Consider the following 16,518-nt stretch of genomic DNA (forward strand, 5'->3'; position numbering starts at 1 on the left):
AAATACCAACCACATACTGTACAAGCGTCTCACAATTAGAGCTGCAGTCGACTTAAGTCAATTTTAACTAGTCGAATTAAAAGGGGGAGTGGCAAAAGCTCTCAAAACTTTTATGTATCTCTGTGTATCTGACCCAAACTGCACTCAAAAGACTAAACCTGCAGGGGGAGTTCATGCAAACACTATAAACTAACTATTTGTGCAGTAAAAAGTACTAGTATTTAGATAAAGACAGATTCAACTTGTGAATTTAATCTACCTTTTTACATTTAACTACCAAACAATACCAAATCTTCAGCAAACTCACTCACTCACCTTTCTGCTATTGTCCCATTTACATTTTTCTAATGTAAATGAAATGATTAGTCGACAAATTTTGGTTGACTAAGACACCACTACGTCAGCTCCTAAATGACTAAAGCATTACAGCCTTACTCACAAATACCAGGCAATACTGCAGTCAAAGTGAAACATACAAAACCCCTACAAAATGCCCCAAACAAACAAATAATACAGTAATAGACAGTAATGGACAATTAAAGCAGCCAATATTTTATAGAAATTTGCTCATGAGAATTTGCCTGGATTCCACTAAGTCCTACTGAAAAAATTATGGCCCATCCCTATTCAATTATTAAAGGGCCCATATTATACTTTTTTCTGATCTATGTTATAATATTGTTTCCTCATCACAAACATACCAGGAGTTCAGGTCCTGACTCGAACTAGGAAGTACGAGCACATAAATCCTGTGCTCAGGTCTCTGCACTGGCTTCCTGTGACTCAGAGACTTTAAAGTGGCTCTGTTTGTGTACGAGTCTCTCCGTGGCCGAGCGCCAAAGTCCATCTGTGACATGTTAGTGCCACATGAACCATCTCGAACTGTGAAGAGCTCAGGGACCGGCCTCCTGCTAGTGCCCAGAGTCAGGACTAAACACGGAGAGTCAGAGTTATAGATTCACGCAGCTAAAACCTGAAACGGTCTTCATGAAGATGTGAGACAGGCCTCTACTTTGACTCTGTTTAAATCCAGGCTCAAAACGGTTCTGTTTAGCAAGGCAAGGCAAGGCAAGTTTATTTGTACAGCACGATTCGTACATGAAGTAATTCAAAGTGCTTTACAGGATAAGAAATACATTAAATCACAATAAAAACAAATCAAAACCTAAATAATCATTAAAGTTAAAAAAGAGAGACATAAATTAGAGAGAAGAGTGCGGAATGAAAACCTTTCAGTCATATGCACAGTGAAACAGAACCGTTTTGACCCTGGATTTAAACAGCGTTAAAGTAGAGGTCTGTCTCACATGTTCAGGAAGACTGTTCCAGGTTTTAGCTTCGTGAACCTGAAACTCTTGACTCCTCGTGTTTAGTCCTGACTCTGGGCACCAGCAGGAGGCCGGTCCCTGAGCTCCTCAGAGTGTGAGATGATTCATATGGCACTAACATGTCAGAGCACTCGTCTCTCTAATTCATGTAATTAATGTCTCTCTATTTTTTAATTTTATGATGTTTTGATTAGTTTTTATTGTGATTTTAATGTATTTCTTATTCTGTAAAGCACTTTGAATTACTTTGTGTACGACCTGTGCTATACAAATAAACTTGCCTTGCCATATTTAACGCACAAACTCTGCATATTATCCTGAAACAGAAAATCCTCTGTCCCACCTTCTGATGTCATGTGGTAATACGAAAGTGCTCCACTGTGCTTTTATACTCCACACACCTTCACTAGAATCATTTGGATAATTTCATACCTGGAATTTCCAATCTCTACTGAACAAAAGGTAAAAGCTGTTAACATGAAAACTACACGACATCAAAAGGTGGAACAGAACATTTTGAGCTTTGAAGATGTAGACTAATAATAAAGGATTACTCAAAACATGTGTGAATGAAACAAAACACAGCTACAAGTATGTTTATGATGAAGAAACAACATTTTAACATGGCTAAAAGTTCACAAGAGTCAATTTTGTGTAATACAGAACCTTTATATTAGTAACCATTAACCAACTACTTTAATTTGTTGTATCGTCACAACTAAGAAACCAGGAAAATTATGGGATCAAAGCAAATGGAAAAAGCGTTAACTCAGCTACAGTTGTTTCACACAATAGTAACACTAAAATGTGGAACTGAGAGGTCAATCGGAGTAACAGACCATAACAGAGTCAGAGAAAAACAAAAATAAATGATGTTTTGTTCGGTGAAGTATTTCTAACGTTCTTACCAGCTTGGTGATGTCATAGACTATAACAGCAGCAGCAGATCCGCGGTAGTACATCGGCGCTAAAGAGTGAAACTGGAAAACAGAGTGAGACAAAGTGGATTATTATACTGCAACAATTCTTACTTTTTTATTATTCATTTAAAAATAATACGAGAGAATTTAAATGTATGGGTTCTCAAATTGTCCAGTCCTGGTGATAATCTGACAGTAGTTTAAGTTATATTTAAAGATCCTGTGTTACGCAAAACTGGTTCTTGTGAGCTTTAAGTCATGTTATAATGTTGCTGTCTCATCAAAAACAGACCTGGAGTTGTGTTTTGTTTCATTCACATGTTTGGGTAATCCTTTACTGTCAATCTGTCTGACAAAGCTTTCACCTAACAGCTGTTTTTAGCTTTAACTGCTTTACTTATGAATTACTTTTACTTTTGAATATTCAAGTATGACCTTTGTACTGTTGAGTTTGTCCATAGCAGGGGTCTCCTCCTCTTTTTCCTTTGGTGAGTTACCCTTACAAAATGAAAATTCCGGAGAGCTACTCATTTTAGCAGTCGCAAGAAATAGAGTAAATATAAGCCTTAGATAGAGTACAGTTTGATGCCTATGAAACATTTCCACAACTATTATCCATTTATTAGTGCACAAAGATCAGCATCAGAGTGACACATTTACAGTGGTAAAAGGCATTTACTTAATCAAATATAGTAATTCAGCAGAAAACATATGATTCAGAAATCCCTTGGCGAGCTTCTTGGAGGATGGAGAGCTGCTGGTAGCTCCAGAACTACAAGTTGGAGACTAGGGGTGTGCAAAAATACTGAAATATCGATATGTCGTATTGTTTAATGTGATGATACAGTATTGATATTGGGGGCTGCTGTATTGATATATTGCCAAGAGTATTTCTTGTTACAGTGTTACAGTTTTGTTGTTTGTTTAGAGGAAGGAAACTCGTTGATGTGACACATTTGACATTTTCACTGTTTTGATGAGTAAAATGTTTGTGTTTCATAAGAACTTTGCACAAGAAGTGATTTAACAAACACTTTTAGTATCACAGCCTTGATTTAGCCTTTATTTTTTATTGAATCATAACAAATTAAATTGAAATATATCGTATCGAATCGTAAGATCACTGTATCAAGGTATGTATCGTATCGTGGCTTATGTATCGAGGTGTGTATCGTATCGGCAACTTCTGAACAATACCCAGCCTTATTGGAGACCCCTCGTCTATAGAAAGCAGAGGTTGGGACTTGGATTCAAGTCAGACTTGAGTTACTATTTTTAGGACTTGACACTTGACTTGATAAAATAGACAAAGACTTGGGAGTTGACTCGGATTTGAAGGTCAGTGACTTGGGACTTGAGTCCTGTAAATCTCTTAAGTCTTAATTCTTTCTGTTTTGACCAAAATAATCCGCTCTCTTGTTAAGGTATTTAAAAAGGAAAAATTAACATTTCTACAACTTTTATATAAATATACCAAGACTTTTTAAATACAATTTAGTTTAAAAAATTATATAAACTACAAAAATCTGATATATTTGGTTTAAAGACTTGAAATGACTCAAAGCAGACGACTTGGACTTGACTTGGACTCGTGTGCCAGTGACTCGAGACTCGACTCGGACTTGCCTGTCTTTGACTTGGGACTTGACTCGGACTTGAGGTCAAAGACTTGAGACTTACTTGAGACTTGCAATACAACGATTTGGCCCCACCTGTGACAGAAAGTCTCTAATTTCTTCTGATGCACCAAAAAGTGGAGCATGAAGTTAAAACAAAAGCTGCAACTAAGTGAAGTAAATCCAAGGCTACAACGAGCACTTCCTGTACTTGATGATATCAGGAGGAAGAAACTGTGTTTTCAGTTTCAGAAAGGAACTCAGCCTAAATCTGCAGGGTTTGTGAGTTAAACATGTGTGTGGATGAAACAAAACACAACTCCAGGTCTGTTTTTGATGACCAAACAACAATATATCATCGATCAGACCACAAAGTTCGTAGTATTTGGATCTGAGATTTCTAAATTTAGATTAGTGAACTCGACATTGAAAACAGCCCTCATATAAAAGTCTACCAAACTGAGCAATGATTTAACTGCAGCTTTCATCCTATTTTTTACAAGGACAAAAGAAAGCAACTAATGTGTAGATTTAAAGCCTCGGTGATGGATGTAGTATTTCCTTCCTGTGTATGTTTTCCACGAAGTCAGCTGTTCTGGGAAATGTGCACACCCCTCCTCCCATCAGCTGAATCACTGCGATGACGTAATGCCCCGATCACCTTTGAACCCTCCATTCTCCACGTTTAATTGTGATAATAAACTTTAATCACGAGGAGCTGAGGACAAATGAACCAGAAAAACCGTCTGCGAAGTCTTTAAGCGGTGGAGAGTCCAATACCCGCAGGTCTCCATGGGGATGTTATTGTTTTGGCAAGAAATAAGCTCCACATTATGGCATTAAACGATCAGATCACAGTAATAATGCATGTTTTTCAAGGTATTTTCATATAGGGTTGTCAAAAATATCAAACATCAGATACTAAAAGTGGTATTGAAACTAGATACTTGAGCAGGTAAAAATAAAATCAGAGAAACAGGATAAAATATGATCATTTCTGAACAGTTTCATCTTGAGTTTCATCAGAACTAGTGTAAGATCACAAATGCTCTTATTTTTGTGTTGAAAATTACAATATTGGTTAAAAAAGAGATCGTTTGGGAATCAAAATCTGCATCGAGTCTATTCTTTAGTATCAAAATCGAGTTTGAAATTTTAGTATTGTGACTAAAAATCATGATACACAGGCAAGTGGGACTGTATAATAAAAATACTGGGTAGCATTTTATAATAATTCCTCCTTATTAAGCATTTATTAAGCATGATTTAATACATTTGTTAATCATTAGTAACATTGCATTGCATTTTCCATCTTGCATTTACTCAATTACAGGGGCTTTTGTTACTCTACCACCTTTAAGTTGTTTGTTATTCTCTTCATTTTTATCATGTTTTATTATATTAAAATATTTATTATACAGTATTGGTAGCATTTTATAATAACTCCTCCTTATTAAGCATTTATTAAGCATGATTTAACACATTTGTTAATCATTAGTAAACTGTTAACTCTTAATTATTTCTCATCAGTTAATCATTTATAAATACATATGTTAATGCTCAATTTAGGTTGATTTAACTTGTACTTAATACATCTTAAATCATACCTCTTCATTTTTTCATGTCATAATTAGTAAATCATTACTAATTCATTAGTACTCATCAACTATTAATATGTAAAAGCGTTATGTTATACCCAAATTTATCAAATTCTTAACCCACATACTCAACTAATGATTCGTTACTCGTTTCTTAATTGGGTTATTTCCCAGTATTGATCAGTTATAAGCACTTGTACATGGTCGTTAGAACAGGTTAAGCAGGAGGTGTTTACGCTCACCACATGATGATCACCCTTCATGGATGTAATATGTTCTTCTAAAGGGACACTTGTCTATGCTCTACAAAACATTATCAAATTACTTATTACGGTTTGCATGACTTAAGACATTGAAGACTGGAGGGTAAAAAAACCAAGACAGTGACAGAAAAAAAAAAAAAAACGATATTCAATACCATATCTACGCTTTACAAATCACGAGAGTCCGAAATAAATATGTGATAATTCTTGTTCTAGTCTTAAGAAGTTAAAAGCATCACATAAAGTCCTTGCAAAAACACAAATTTATTGAAACCGATCATACAGGTGAGAAAATACATAAAACATGTGGTCAATTAATTTCAACCCCTCATTGGAACTACATTTATCTGCTGAGAGTAACAACCCCCCCACTATATGCCCCTAATACTCTGCTCTGTGCCTAGTTACAGTGATGTAGTTCATAGTGTGATTCCATGTTAATTTCATGTTTAGAATTTAAAAACAGTAAAGAGGTTTGTTGATTATGATTAATTTAATGTTTAATGTTTATTTTAGTTTATTTTTCAGTGACATTCATTTTATCTGTGATCGACTGCTTAGCCTGGGATCTGTTGATTTGGCGATTGGTAATGCCTTCATTCACCACTTGGGGGATTTCGTGCTTCGCTTTTTACTCTCACTGTATTAAACCTCTGCATGAGAGCGACAGAGCAAAATCACTCTAGTGGTTCTTTGTACATTGTTAAAATAGTTAAATGTAGGAAATTTTCAATGTTAAATGAGGCTAAGAAAATGTTTGATTGGTTTGTTTTTGTGTATATAAGAACAGCCGTTTTTTTTAACAGTGTGAACTCGAAGCCGCCATGTTGTCTCCACACAAGTTTATGAGCCACATGTAAAGTGTTGATAATGTTTATATCTCATTGTATTAAACTTCTACATGAGAGAGAGAGAGAGAGAGAGAGAGAGCACAAAATCACTCCAGTGGTTCTTCCTTTTAACAGAGGTACGATACAACATAGCCCAGTTACAGGGATACAACACAAACACACTCACACAAATATATGATTAGGCCTACTTATATTTTTTTGCTACGTCGTGTAGCAGACACCCAAAAGCACCACGTGGACATTTGTGCACCAACCATTCATTCCAGTCAATGAGTCGCCCTGTTCAAAACTGAACGCAAACTTCTTCCATTAGAAAAGAAATGATGCAGCACAGATAGCTAAATGTGCACACATGGACTTTTTTTCTTTTCTTTTCTTTTTTTTTTTAAATTGACATTTATTTCAGTTCAGTTAATACTTGGAATGTATGATTTTTTTGTGTTATAAGTTTGTCAGTTTAAATGGATGCATTTTCTTTTCTGTTGAAAAGAGTGTTCAATACAACCAATTAAATATTTGTTATTTTCTTTCCCTCTACGGTGTGGTTTCACGTCATGTCAATTTTTTTAACATATTAATACAAACCTTAATAGGTAATTTGTGAATTTTTTGTAAAGTGTAGACAATTCTCACTTTAGATGAGCTCCCAAAAATACTTAAGTAAGCAGTTATAACTGATGAGTTAATCATGAGTGAGTCTTTACAGCATAGACAAGTGTCCCTATAGAAGAACATATTACATCCATGAAGGGTGATCATCATGTGGTCAGCGTAAACACCTCCTGCTTAACCTGTTCTAACGACCATGTACAAGTGCTTATAACTGATCAATACTGGGAAATAACCCAATTAAGAAACGAGTAACGAATCATTAGTTGAGTATGTGGGTTAATTAGGGTATAAGATAACGCTTTTACATATTAATAGTTGATGAGTACTAATGAATTAGTAATGATTTACTAATGATGACTAAAGACACTAAATAATGTATTTACTAACAATTAAATCATGTGAAAAAATTAAGGTAAGTGTGTACAAATGATTAAGCAAGGTGTTAAATAATACTTAACAAATGGCTGTAAGATGGACTTCTTCACCATGGACAAAGCGTTAACATATACATCTATAAATGATTAACTGATGAGAAATAATTAAGAAATAACAGGTTACTAATGATTAACAAATGTGTTAAATCATGCTTAATAAATGATTAAATGAGAAGGAGTTATTATAAAGTGCTACCAATACTGTATAATAAATATTTTAATATAATAAAACATGATAAAAAATGAACTACTTAAAGGTGATATAAAAACAAAAGCCCCTGTAATTGAATAAATGCAAGATGGAAAATGCAATGCAATGTTAAAACTTTATAGAGAAAGTAAAGACAATGTGTAAACTTGTTATTCAGACATTTAGTGTGGCTGCAGGTTGTTTATCTCTGTAACACGGCAGGAATGAAGTACATAATGACTTGTATATAGATGTAACTGAATCCGTACATACTGTTCACAATACATGCAGGCCTTTGGTCAATGGGACAGCGCCAATAAAAAGAAATGTATATAAACATTTATAGATAGTGAAAAATCTCTCACCCGTTCCTGTCCGGCTGTGTCCCAGATTAAAAACTTGTGTAGTTCATTCCCACTTGGCACTGTTTTGGTCAAGAAAGACGCTCTGCAACAGACAAATAAAACATGAGCAAAATGAAGTTGAACGAAGATGTTTGAAGTGTCACAACATCAGAACAAACCAAAAGAAAATCAAACCTTTGTTACATCCAGTTGAGATTAAAGCACATAAATCTTCTCTAGGGGTGTAACGATATCCAAGTCTCACGATACGATATCGTCACGGTACAAACCTCACGATACGATATTTATTTCGATATCGCGGGAAAGCTCACGATATGGTGGGGAGGCTCACGATTAGGGATGTAACAATATCCAAATCTCTCGGTACGATATTTTCACAATATACATCTCAAGGTACGATATTTATTACGATATTTTGTGGAGGCGAACAAAACTGTTAATATGATACTTTTTCCTCATAAAATGCCTTGACAAGACTTAATCCAAAGAACTAAGACTTAAAAGTGCTTAGAACTGTTATTTCTTCTTGTAGTCTACACTGAAATGGAGCAAAGGATCATGGTCTATGTAGTTCCCTCTGTCTCTTTTTATCTATTGCTGCACCATAACTCTTAATTTAAGCAAAGAGACTTGTAATTCGATATTTTGTGATGTCTGATAAACGATATTATTGTGAGAACTTTGACGATACGATATCACAATATTTCGGTTATTGTTGCATCCCTAATCTTCTCTGTCCACAAATTGACAAAGAACTCACCTTCTGCACATTCTACACAAACAAAATAGTCAAAATTTTGCTCTCTGATTGGTCCGTCCACCCAATTACCCTCACAGCGAACACACACACTCCAAGAAGGACTCTCGTGAGTTTGTGAACACACAAATATCGCAACAATCCATTTTGCTGTGTGAGGTTACATTATATTTAGATCACTTTTATTGTTTTGAAAATGCTATATTTGCTATATAGTTTCACTTTAAGTTTTGACGCTCTAAGTCTCTCCTCCTTTTGCTGTCCATGCTGTCACTCCCCCTTCAGAGCGCTATCGTAACAAAATCAGCGTACATCCTGCAAATGAAAGTACCACATATCGCATCAGATTTGAAATTGCTGTGTAGTTCTGTATGTTTTTGTATATTTTTGGAGAATTGTCGTGTGGGAGCATGGGTGACGTTGGCTTGTGGGCAGAGCCTTGGACCGAATTGTACAGCTAAACATAAGAAGGGTTTGAATAGGGCCCAGGAGAGATCGCTAAATTACTCAAACATGCATGAACGACGTCTAAAACCTCTCCGGGCAAGTTTTTAATGAGGGAAAAATGCTGTAACATGATAGAAAGCTCCAGAAACCCACTCTTTAACTAAGATATGACGTGAAGTTACAACAATTTGATTTATTGACAGTGGCAAAATAAAAAAATTGCGTTTAATTTTGTTTGTGTTGCTAGATACAGCAGCTAAAACCAATTTGCAATGAAGTGATAATATGACGTGTCCTTGGTAAATGACAACTAATGGCCTCCCAGGTTCCGTTGTGATTGTATTTCTGTTTTTAAACCAGTAAAAGTACATATTAAAGCTGCTCTATTTATCTGTATTAGGCAGTACTTTTATGTTTTTCTTTTCCCAATATGGCCATTGCTTAACATTCCCAAAAGTCCGAGCTCTGACAGTGCAAAAGGACAAAGCTGTGATATCATCTGGTCACATGGTTCATCGATCCATTCTCCACGGTCCCTGATGGTCTATTTGCTGATAGTATGAGGTTTATTGATCATCGTCTTACCCTATTGTGGGGCTGATGTTGTGATCAAAGTGGTCCTGGACAAATCTGCAAACAATACTGGACTTCCCCACTCCTGTGTCCTGGAACAGAGGGAACATAAAAGGACATGAAGCGATTTTACAATGAACCAATTTTCCAATGAACCATTATTTAAAGCTAGACAACAGATTTTAATACACGTTTAAGGATCAACATGCAAAGAATCCTCAAGAATAAACCTTAGTGTTGTCACGATACTGAAATTTCACATGATATTAAGGAATATTGATGCTCAATACCGATTCTGATACCACAGTAGGGATGTAACGATATCCATATCTTTTGGTACAATATTTTCATGATATGCATCTCACGGTACGATATTTATTGCGCTATTTTGGAGAGGCTGATATAATCGTAGATAGGACCCTATTTTGCTTTTAAAATACCTTGACAAGATTTGGTGCGAATAATTCCCGTCATAATCCCAAGAATTCAAGTAAAAAACATATTTCTTCATGTTGTCTGCACTGAAATGAATCATGGGATATGTAGTTCTCTATGTTTATTAGCTTTTACTACTATAAAACCATGCATTTGTAGTCTGATTCATCAGCCGTTTTCACTTCGTGGAAACCGTCTGACCTCGCAGCATTAGGATTTGTTCGTTTGACATTAGACGGGTACTTTTTTTTATTTAACTAATCGCTGCTATTTGGTTGTGACGTATGTAATGCGCCGCTAACAGGGCAAACTGGTAAATTAAACTTTTCCCAAATCCCGTAGGAAGAAGGGCAATAATGCCTTTCCCCTTAATAAAATTCACCAAACATTCTCTTTGTTCCAGCTTTAAATCCGCAATCTCGGGAATCATTGCCAAAACAGAATGTATGGCTCTTCACCAATTGACTGGTGCGCGAACTCGCACTTCTGGGGTTTTTCCGAACCGTCTAAGTGTATTCTGATTCCTGACCTAGTTGCTGGAGAGAAATGAAATTGAGCAGAGGCACTAGGTGGCCCAGTCTGGCCTATACATTTAAGCAAACAAACTTGTAATTTGATATATTGTGACACCCCATGATATTATTGTGAAACTTTTGACGATACGATATCACGATATTTTGGTTACTGTTACATCCCTATAACACAGTTTCTTTAGAAAATAGAAGTACAATCAGTGCAATCCCTCAGGTAAGTAGTCTATGTGCTCTTATACGTGTTCTGATACAGCTCAAGATCAGCTCAAAAGTTAATTTCTGTCTGTTTTTTATTCAGAATGTACTGTATTTTTTTTTTTTTAAAGCTGAGCTGCAATAACTAAAAGGCAGAATGCAACACTTTTAGTCATTACTTTTAATCTATAATCCGTCACAGAAGTTATTTATTCAACCTTCTACAGCTCAAATCTTATCATATTGCAAAATAAATAAGACAAATATTGACCTGTAAAACATATTGTTCGAGCTTTCATATATTAAATGAGTCAGTTATTAGTTTATTAGTTGATATTGTAATTATCGTGACCTAGTACCGATACCGGCTCAAATGAGTATCTGGCTTCAATACAAGTTTTATTATCGATACGTGTCTTGACTTTCAATACTTGACTGTCAGGACGCAACATCTGATTTATAATTTGAAGTTAATGTTATTGGAAGGACAAAACATTAAATAATGCATAAAATATGAGTATTTTCAAAGGATAAACACAAATATTAGAAATATTAAATCACATGTGAAAGAGCGGTGCAAAAATGTTCAAATCATTTCATATTGTCCACATAAAGTTTTTGTCACCTGTAGATTTACTCACAGTGAGAGGAGTAACTAGAACTTTTACTCAAGTATGACTACGGTTAACAAAATTACTCAAGTAGGACAAAAAAAAAAATGTTACCAGAAAAGTACAGTTTCTCAAAAAAGTTACTCAAGTAAATGTACCCACCCACCTCTAAACATGTTTTTATTGCTCAGAAATACTATAAAATATACATTCTTTGTGTGAGAAGGCTTGCCTCTGCACAGATCACACCTGTATGCTTGTCTCCATGGAGATATTCAGGTCTAATGCCAGACTTTGGGATCTTACAGGCAAAGCAGTAACATCTCATAGAGTAGGGATGCATTCCAATGATTATTTTAGGCAATTCTTATTTTTTTTATTAGTCGACTTGTCAAATATTATTGAAACCATAAACGATATCACTTTAACTACACCTTAATTTAGTAAAATAAACCATTAAAATGAATTAATGCATCAAAAAATAGTTTAATAAGAATGACTCTTAAGGTTAGTGACTATTTAATGAAGAGGTTCAGTTTAAACATTAAGTTGTGACTCAGCCAGTTTTGAGCAAATTTGTACTCAAGTCTAAGTACAGTTTTTTGGCAAATAATACACTCAATTGCAAGTACAAGTACTGCTCCCAAAAGTATGTAAACGTAAAAAGTACGCATGAAAAATACTACTTGTGCTAGTTGCTTTTGAAACACAAGTTTAGAAGCTTTTTGGTTCACACTTTAATCCAAAACAGGAACCAAAAGATGTAAAAATAGCAGGCGATATTGCTATGTGTTTGTTGGAGAAGATACAGCCGTGAGAACTCAGTAACTTACTAATAACTCACTAATTAAATACTAGTACATGTCTAGAATTATAATAAACTGCAAGCACAAGTACATGTTTAAAAATCTGTGAGAAAAAAAAGTACAGTTACCCCAAAATCTAATCAGTTACAGTAATGACATACAGTTACCCAGTGATCTATTATTAACAAGTACTTATGCACATTGCTTAACTGAAGTTGCATCACTCAGTGTTGTCATATCAGGGAAGTCTGTTTATATTTAGCATCATTATGTGCAGAAACTGTGACCAAAATGATCACTTGCCCTCTGCATGTGACCAATGATCCATGTGGTTAAACAGTAACTAATGCCCCTCTGTGTCTGTGTGTGCGTTTGTGTGTCTGTGTGTGTTTGACGTGTTTCTAAAGATATCACAATGTCAGATTTTAGTGGTTACAGTGATTTAAAGTCAGTATACAAAGGTCAGTAACAGCGCTGGGCAATATGACAAAAAATTAGATATATTTTTCCCCTCGTATTGACCAATCGAATGTTCAAATCAAGTTTATTTTGTTAATTTTTGTCTTATTAAGTTATACTCTTACTTGTGTCGAAGTTTTCCCAAATACTTTGTTACTCTTACTTGAGTAATTTCTTGGACCACAACTTTGTACCTCTACGTAGAGCTGCTCGATTATAGAAAAAATCATTATCACGATTATTTTGGCCAATACTGAACTCACGATTATTCAGACAATTATTTTTTAGTTACACGATGTATTTATTCAGCAATTTTCTCAAAACCCCAAAACACAACACTTTGTTATTGATAATTTACGCAAAACTTTGAAATTGAAAATAAATATAGGTGACAAATATGTACCTTAGAGCAGTTTGGTGATGTATAAAACTTTTTTTTTTAAAATATAGTTGAAATAAGGCATAGAAAAACAAATGTATCCAAAATAAACTATAGATCCAGCTGTTCTACAATCTCTATACTTAAAAAATTAAATATATATATATATATATATATATATATATAAAATTATCTTTGTTCAGCTCGATTATATGAGTCTGGAGATCGTTTGACACACAAGTCCAAATCTTGATCAAAATTTTGAAGTAACGTAACTTGAAGTAACTTCAGTACAATACTTTTTTTTTACTCTACCTCCTCTGTAGCCAATCTGGAAAACACTCCCAGTAGTTAAAACTAAAATCTTGACACCTCTTAAAATTATATTGTGTTTTTATGCTTATAATTTTGCAAAGCCCCACTGCAAAATCCATTTATTTATGTAGGTCAATTTACAAAGAGTCTCTTGCATATTTTAGTGTCTGCTCGCTCCTGTCTGTGTCTGCTCTTCCACTGCTTCCACTGTCTTTCTCATCAACGACAAATACACCCATTAAATGCCCCAAATACTTTAAATTCACTGACAGAGCGGCATTTCAATCCCGCAGCATTTTGTTTTTTTGCGCACTCTGCGGGAAAACTAACGGAGGATCGTCTCATACTGACGTAATGGTTAATACAGCGTCATGCATTTGTTAAAAAAAACACAGAAAAATGTAACGAAGTGATCTTAAAGATGTATTAAAACAAACATGCGCAGATGAGTGTAGCGCTAAAACTGCGATGACGGCTCTTTTTTTTTGCGGTAATTTGCACTTTTTACGAGTTAACGCAAGGGATGCAAGTTTAACACAGTAAAATGTAGAAAATCGTGGTAAAACTAAAACATATTTGCGTTCAGGTGTGTTTAAATTAATGCAAAAATCTGAAAAATAAGATGTAATGTGGTGTCCAAAAATGTTCCGGTGATCTGATGCTCGCCTCGTAACTAAATGAAGGAATGCGTCTCTAGCGTTGAACAAGTTGTAAAAATCTTCGGATCTTACCCCGAGAAGACAAACTTTAAGCTCCCGGATGGCCATGGTGAGAAAGCAGGAGTTTTAAAGCATCGTTAGTTAAAGTCCAGTCACTGTCTTTTGTCTTTTTGTCATGGTTTATTTTTTTTCTCCTCTTCGCGGATAAAACAGCACCCAGCCCAGACACACAGGCGGAAGCGGCGTTTCACAATAAAAGCCCTCAGAGCGGCGGTAGCGGCAGACAGGAAATGCTCTTCAAAATAAAAGCGAGAGAACGAACCAAACAAAAAAAAAAAAAAAAGTTTGTAATAAAAATAGAGGAATAATAATACAATAATAAAATAAAATTAATAGAATAAACTGAATAATAGAATAAAATAAAATAAAATAATAGAATAAATAAAATAAATAGAATACAATAAAATAATAGAATAATAAAATGGTCCTTTAATAATAATAATTAAAGTTACATGACAAAACATAGAGTGGAAAATATATTATGTTTGCAGTTGTACAATTTTCTACAGATAACAGTAATTAAGTCATTTATATTTGTTTTAAATAGTCCTAGAACCTTATTTTACCTTATTTTGAACTTATTTTAATGCATCCATGATCTTAACTATGAGACTCAAAGATCAGCGGTGAATTGAAATGATTGATAGTTTGACTAACAGCGAAATTAGTCATCATCTTTTATGGTCTTTGTTACTGAACCCTGTTTTATTTTGTGCAATAACAATAAACACAGATATCAAGATTGTGCTAAAAAGATTTACGATGTGCAGAATTCACCAGGAGAATGCAACGTTTAGTTCTCAGCAGAAATTTGAGAATGAAATCATATTGACAATAAGAATAACTGTTTATAGTGCTGTAGGGTTGGAGATTTTCAATACCAATTTGGAGAAGCGACACTGTAAAAATACAAATTTAAAGAAAGAAGAGCCAGTTTGAAATAAAAATAGAGGATAAAATTGTTTTCAGGGTGTAGAATAGGTTGACCACATTTTCAAAATCAAAAATCTGGGACACTTTTTGGTTTGGGGCAGTTGGTAATAATGAAATTGTGAAACGAGTGTGTAATTAAGGAAAACTGTTCTGAACTTGGCCCGTGTATTACTAATAGTGTGACCAGACATCCCTATTTACCCGGGACAGTCCCAGTTTTGAACTCTGTGTCCCTTGTCCCAGCAGATTTATCCAAAACCATTGATTTGTCTCAGTTTTATACAAGAAATGTCCCAGATGTCCCTATTTTTGATCAATATGATCCCTGCCAACAGTAAAGAGAGACATAGATTGTCATTTGTTTAGGTGAAGAACAGAAAATCTGCTTAAAATTTTTTCAAAACATAAAGAAAATGTGACTATACTGTGACTATACTTACATGTTGGTCGTGAATGATCTCTGCATAAAAATTTTCCTTAATTACACACTCGTTTCACAATTTTATTATTACCAAATACCAAAAAACGGGGATGTCCTAGTTTTTTATTTTGAAATTCTGGTCACCCTAACTAACATGTGAGTCAGTACAGTCACATTTTCTTTGTGTTTTGGTCATTTTTAAGCAGCTTTTTTGTATTGTACCTGAACACATGTCAATTTGTGCCTCTCTTTACTGTTGGCAGGGAATGAGCCAGTTAAAAATAGGCACACCTGGGACATTTCTTGTATTAAACTGGGACAAATCACTGGTTTTGGATGAATTTGCTGGGACAGGGGACACTGGGTGTCTCGGATAAATAGAGATGTCTGGTCACCTTAGTGTAGGATGTGATTTTGATCTAAATGGAAGAAAGGTATAGCTTTATTTTGTGAACCACATCAGAAAATATCTAAAAAATGTATGAGAACCGTCCTCTTTCTCAATTGAATATTATTGATTTATATTATTATTTTTTTAATTATACTGTCATATTAGGCTATATAAAAATTTAAATTATTTGAGTACCACTTGAGTACTACTGTCGATTAGTTTCAGAATGATGAAGAGGATAATCATCATAATTGATTTTATTTGAGAACTTGGTGTTAAGGTTTGGCAAGAGGGACCCCAGAGCAGAGCCAGGACTGTCAAGTTTTAAACAGTTTATTTTACAAACGGGAGGGGAGAGAACAAAAAA

The 16,518-nt window shown here is 34.7% G+C and overlaps 1 protein-coding gene across 1 annotated transcript in view; it reads right to left on the minus strand.

The window, feature by feature from the left end:
* LOC110174914 (ras-related protein Rab-31) overlaps positions 1-14,591 on the minus strand; it is a 26,218-nt gene extending 11,627 nt beyond the window's left edge. Inside the window, exons 1-4 of the mRNA XM_055151365.1 lie at positions 14,419-14,591; positions 9,967-10,046; positions 8,178-8,259; positions 2,168-2,308 (exon numbers count right to left, since the gene is read on the minus strand). Of these exons, the coding sequence (XP_055007340.1) occupies positions 2,168-2,308; positions 8,178-8,259; positions 9,967-10,046; positions 14,419-14,454 (339 nt within the window). The 5' untranslated portion in view covers positions 14,455-14,591. The remainder of the gene's footprint in view (positions 1-2,167; positions 2,309-8,177; positions 8,260-9,966; positions 10,047-14,418) is intronic.
* Between the last annotated feature and the right edge of the window lie 1,927 nt (positions 14,592-16,518).

The sequence above is a fragment of the Boleophthalmus pectinirostris genome, unplaced genomic scaffold (genome assembly GCF_026225935.1).
Source record: "Boleophthalmus pectinirostris isolate CB_2022bp ecotype Guang Dong unplaced genomic scaffold, ASM2622593v1 HiC_scaffold_16, whole genome shotgun sequence".
NCBI classification, from domain to species: domain Eukaryota; kingdom Metazoa; phylum Chordata; class Actinopteri; order Gobiiformes; family Gobiidae; genus Boleophthalmus; species Boleophthalmus pectinirostris.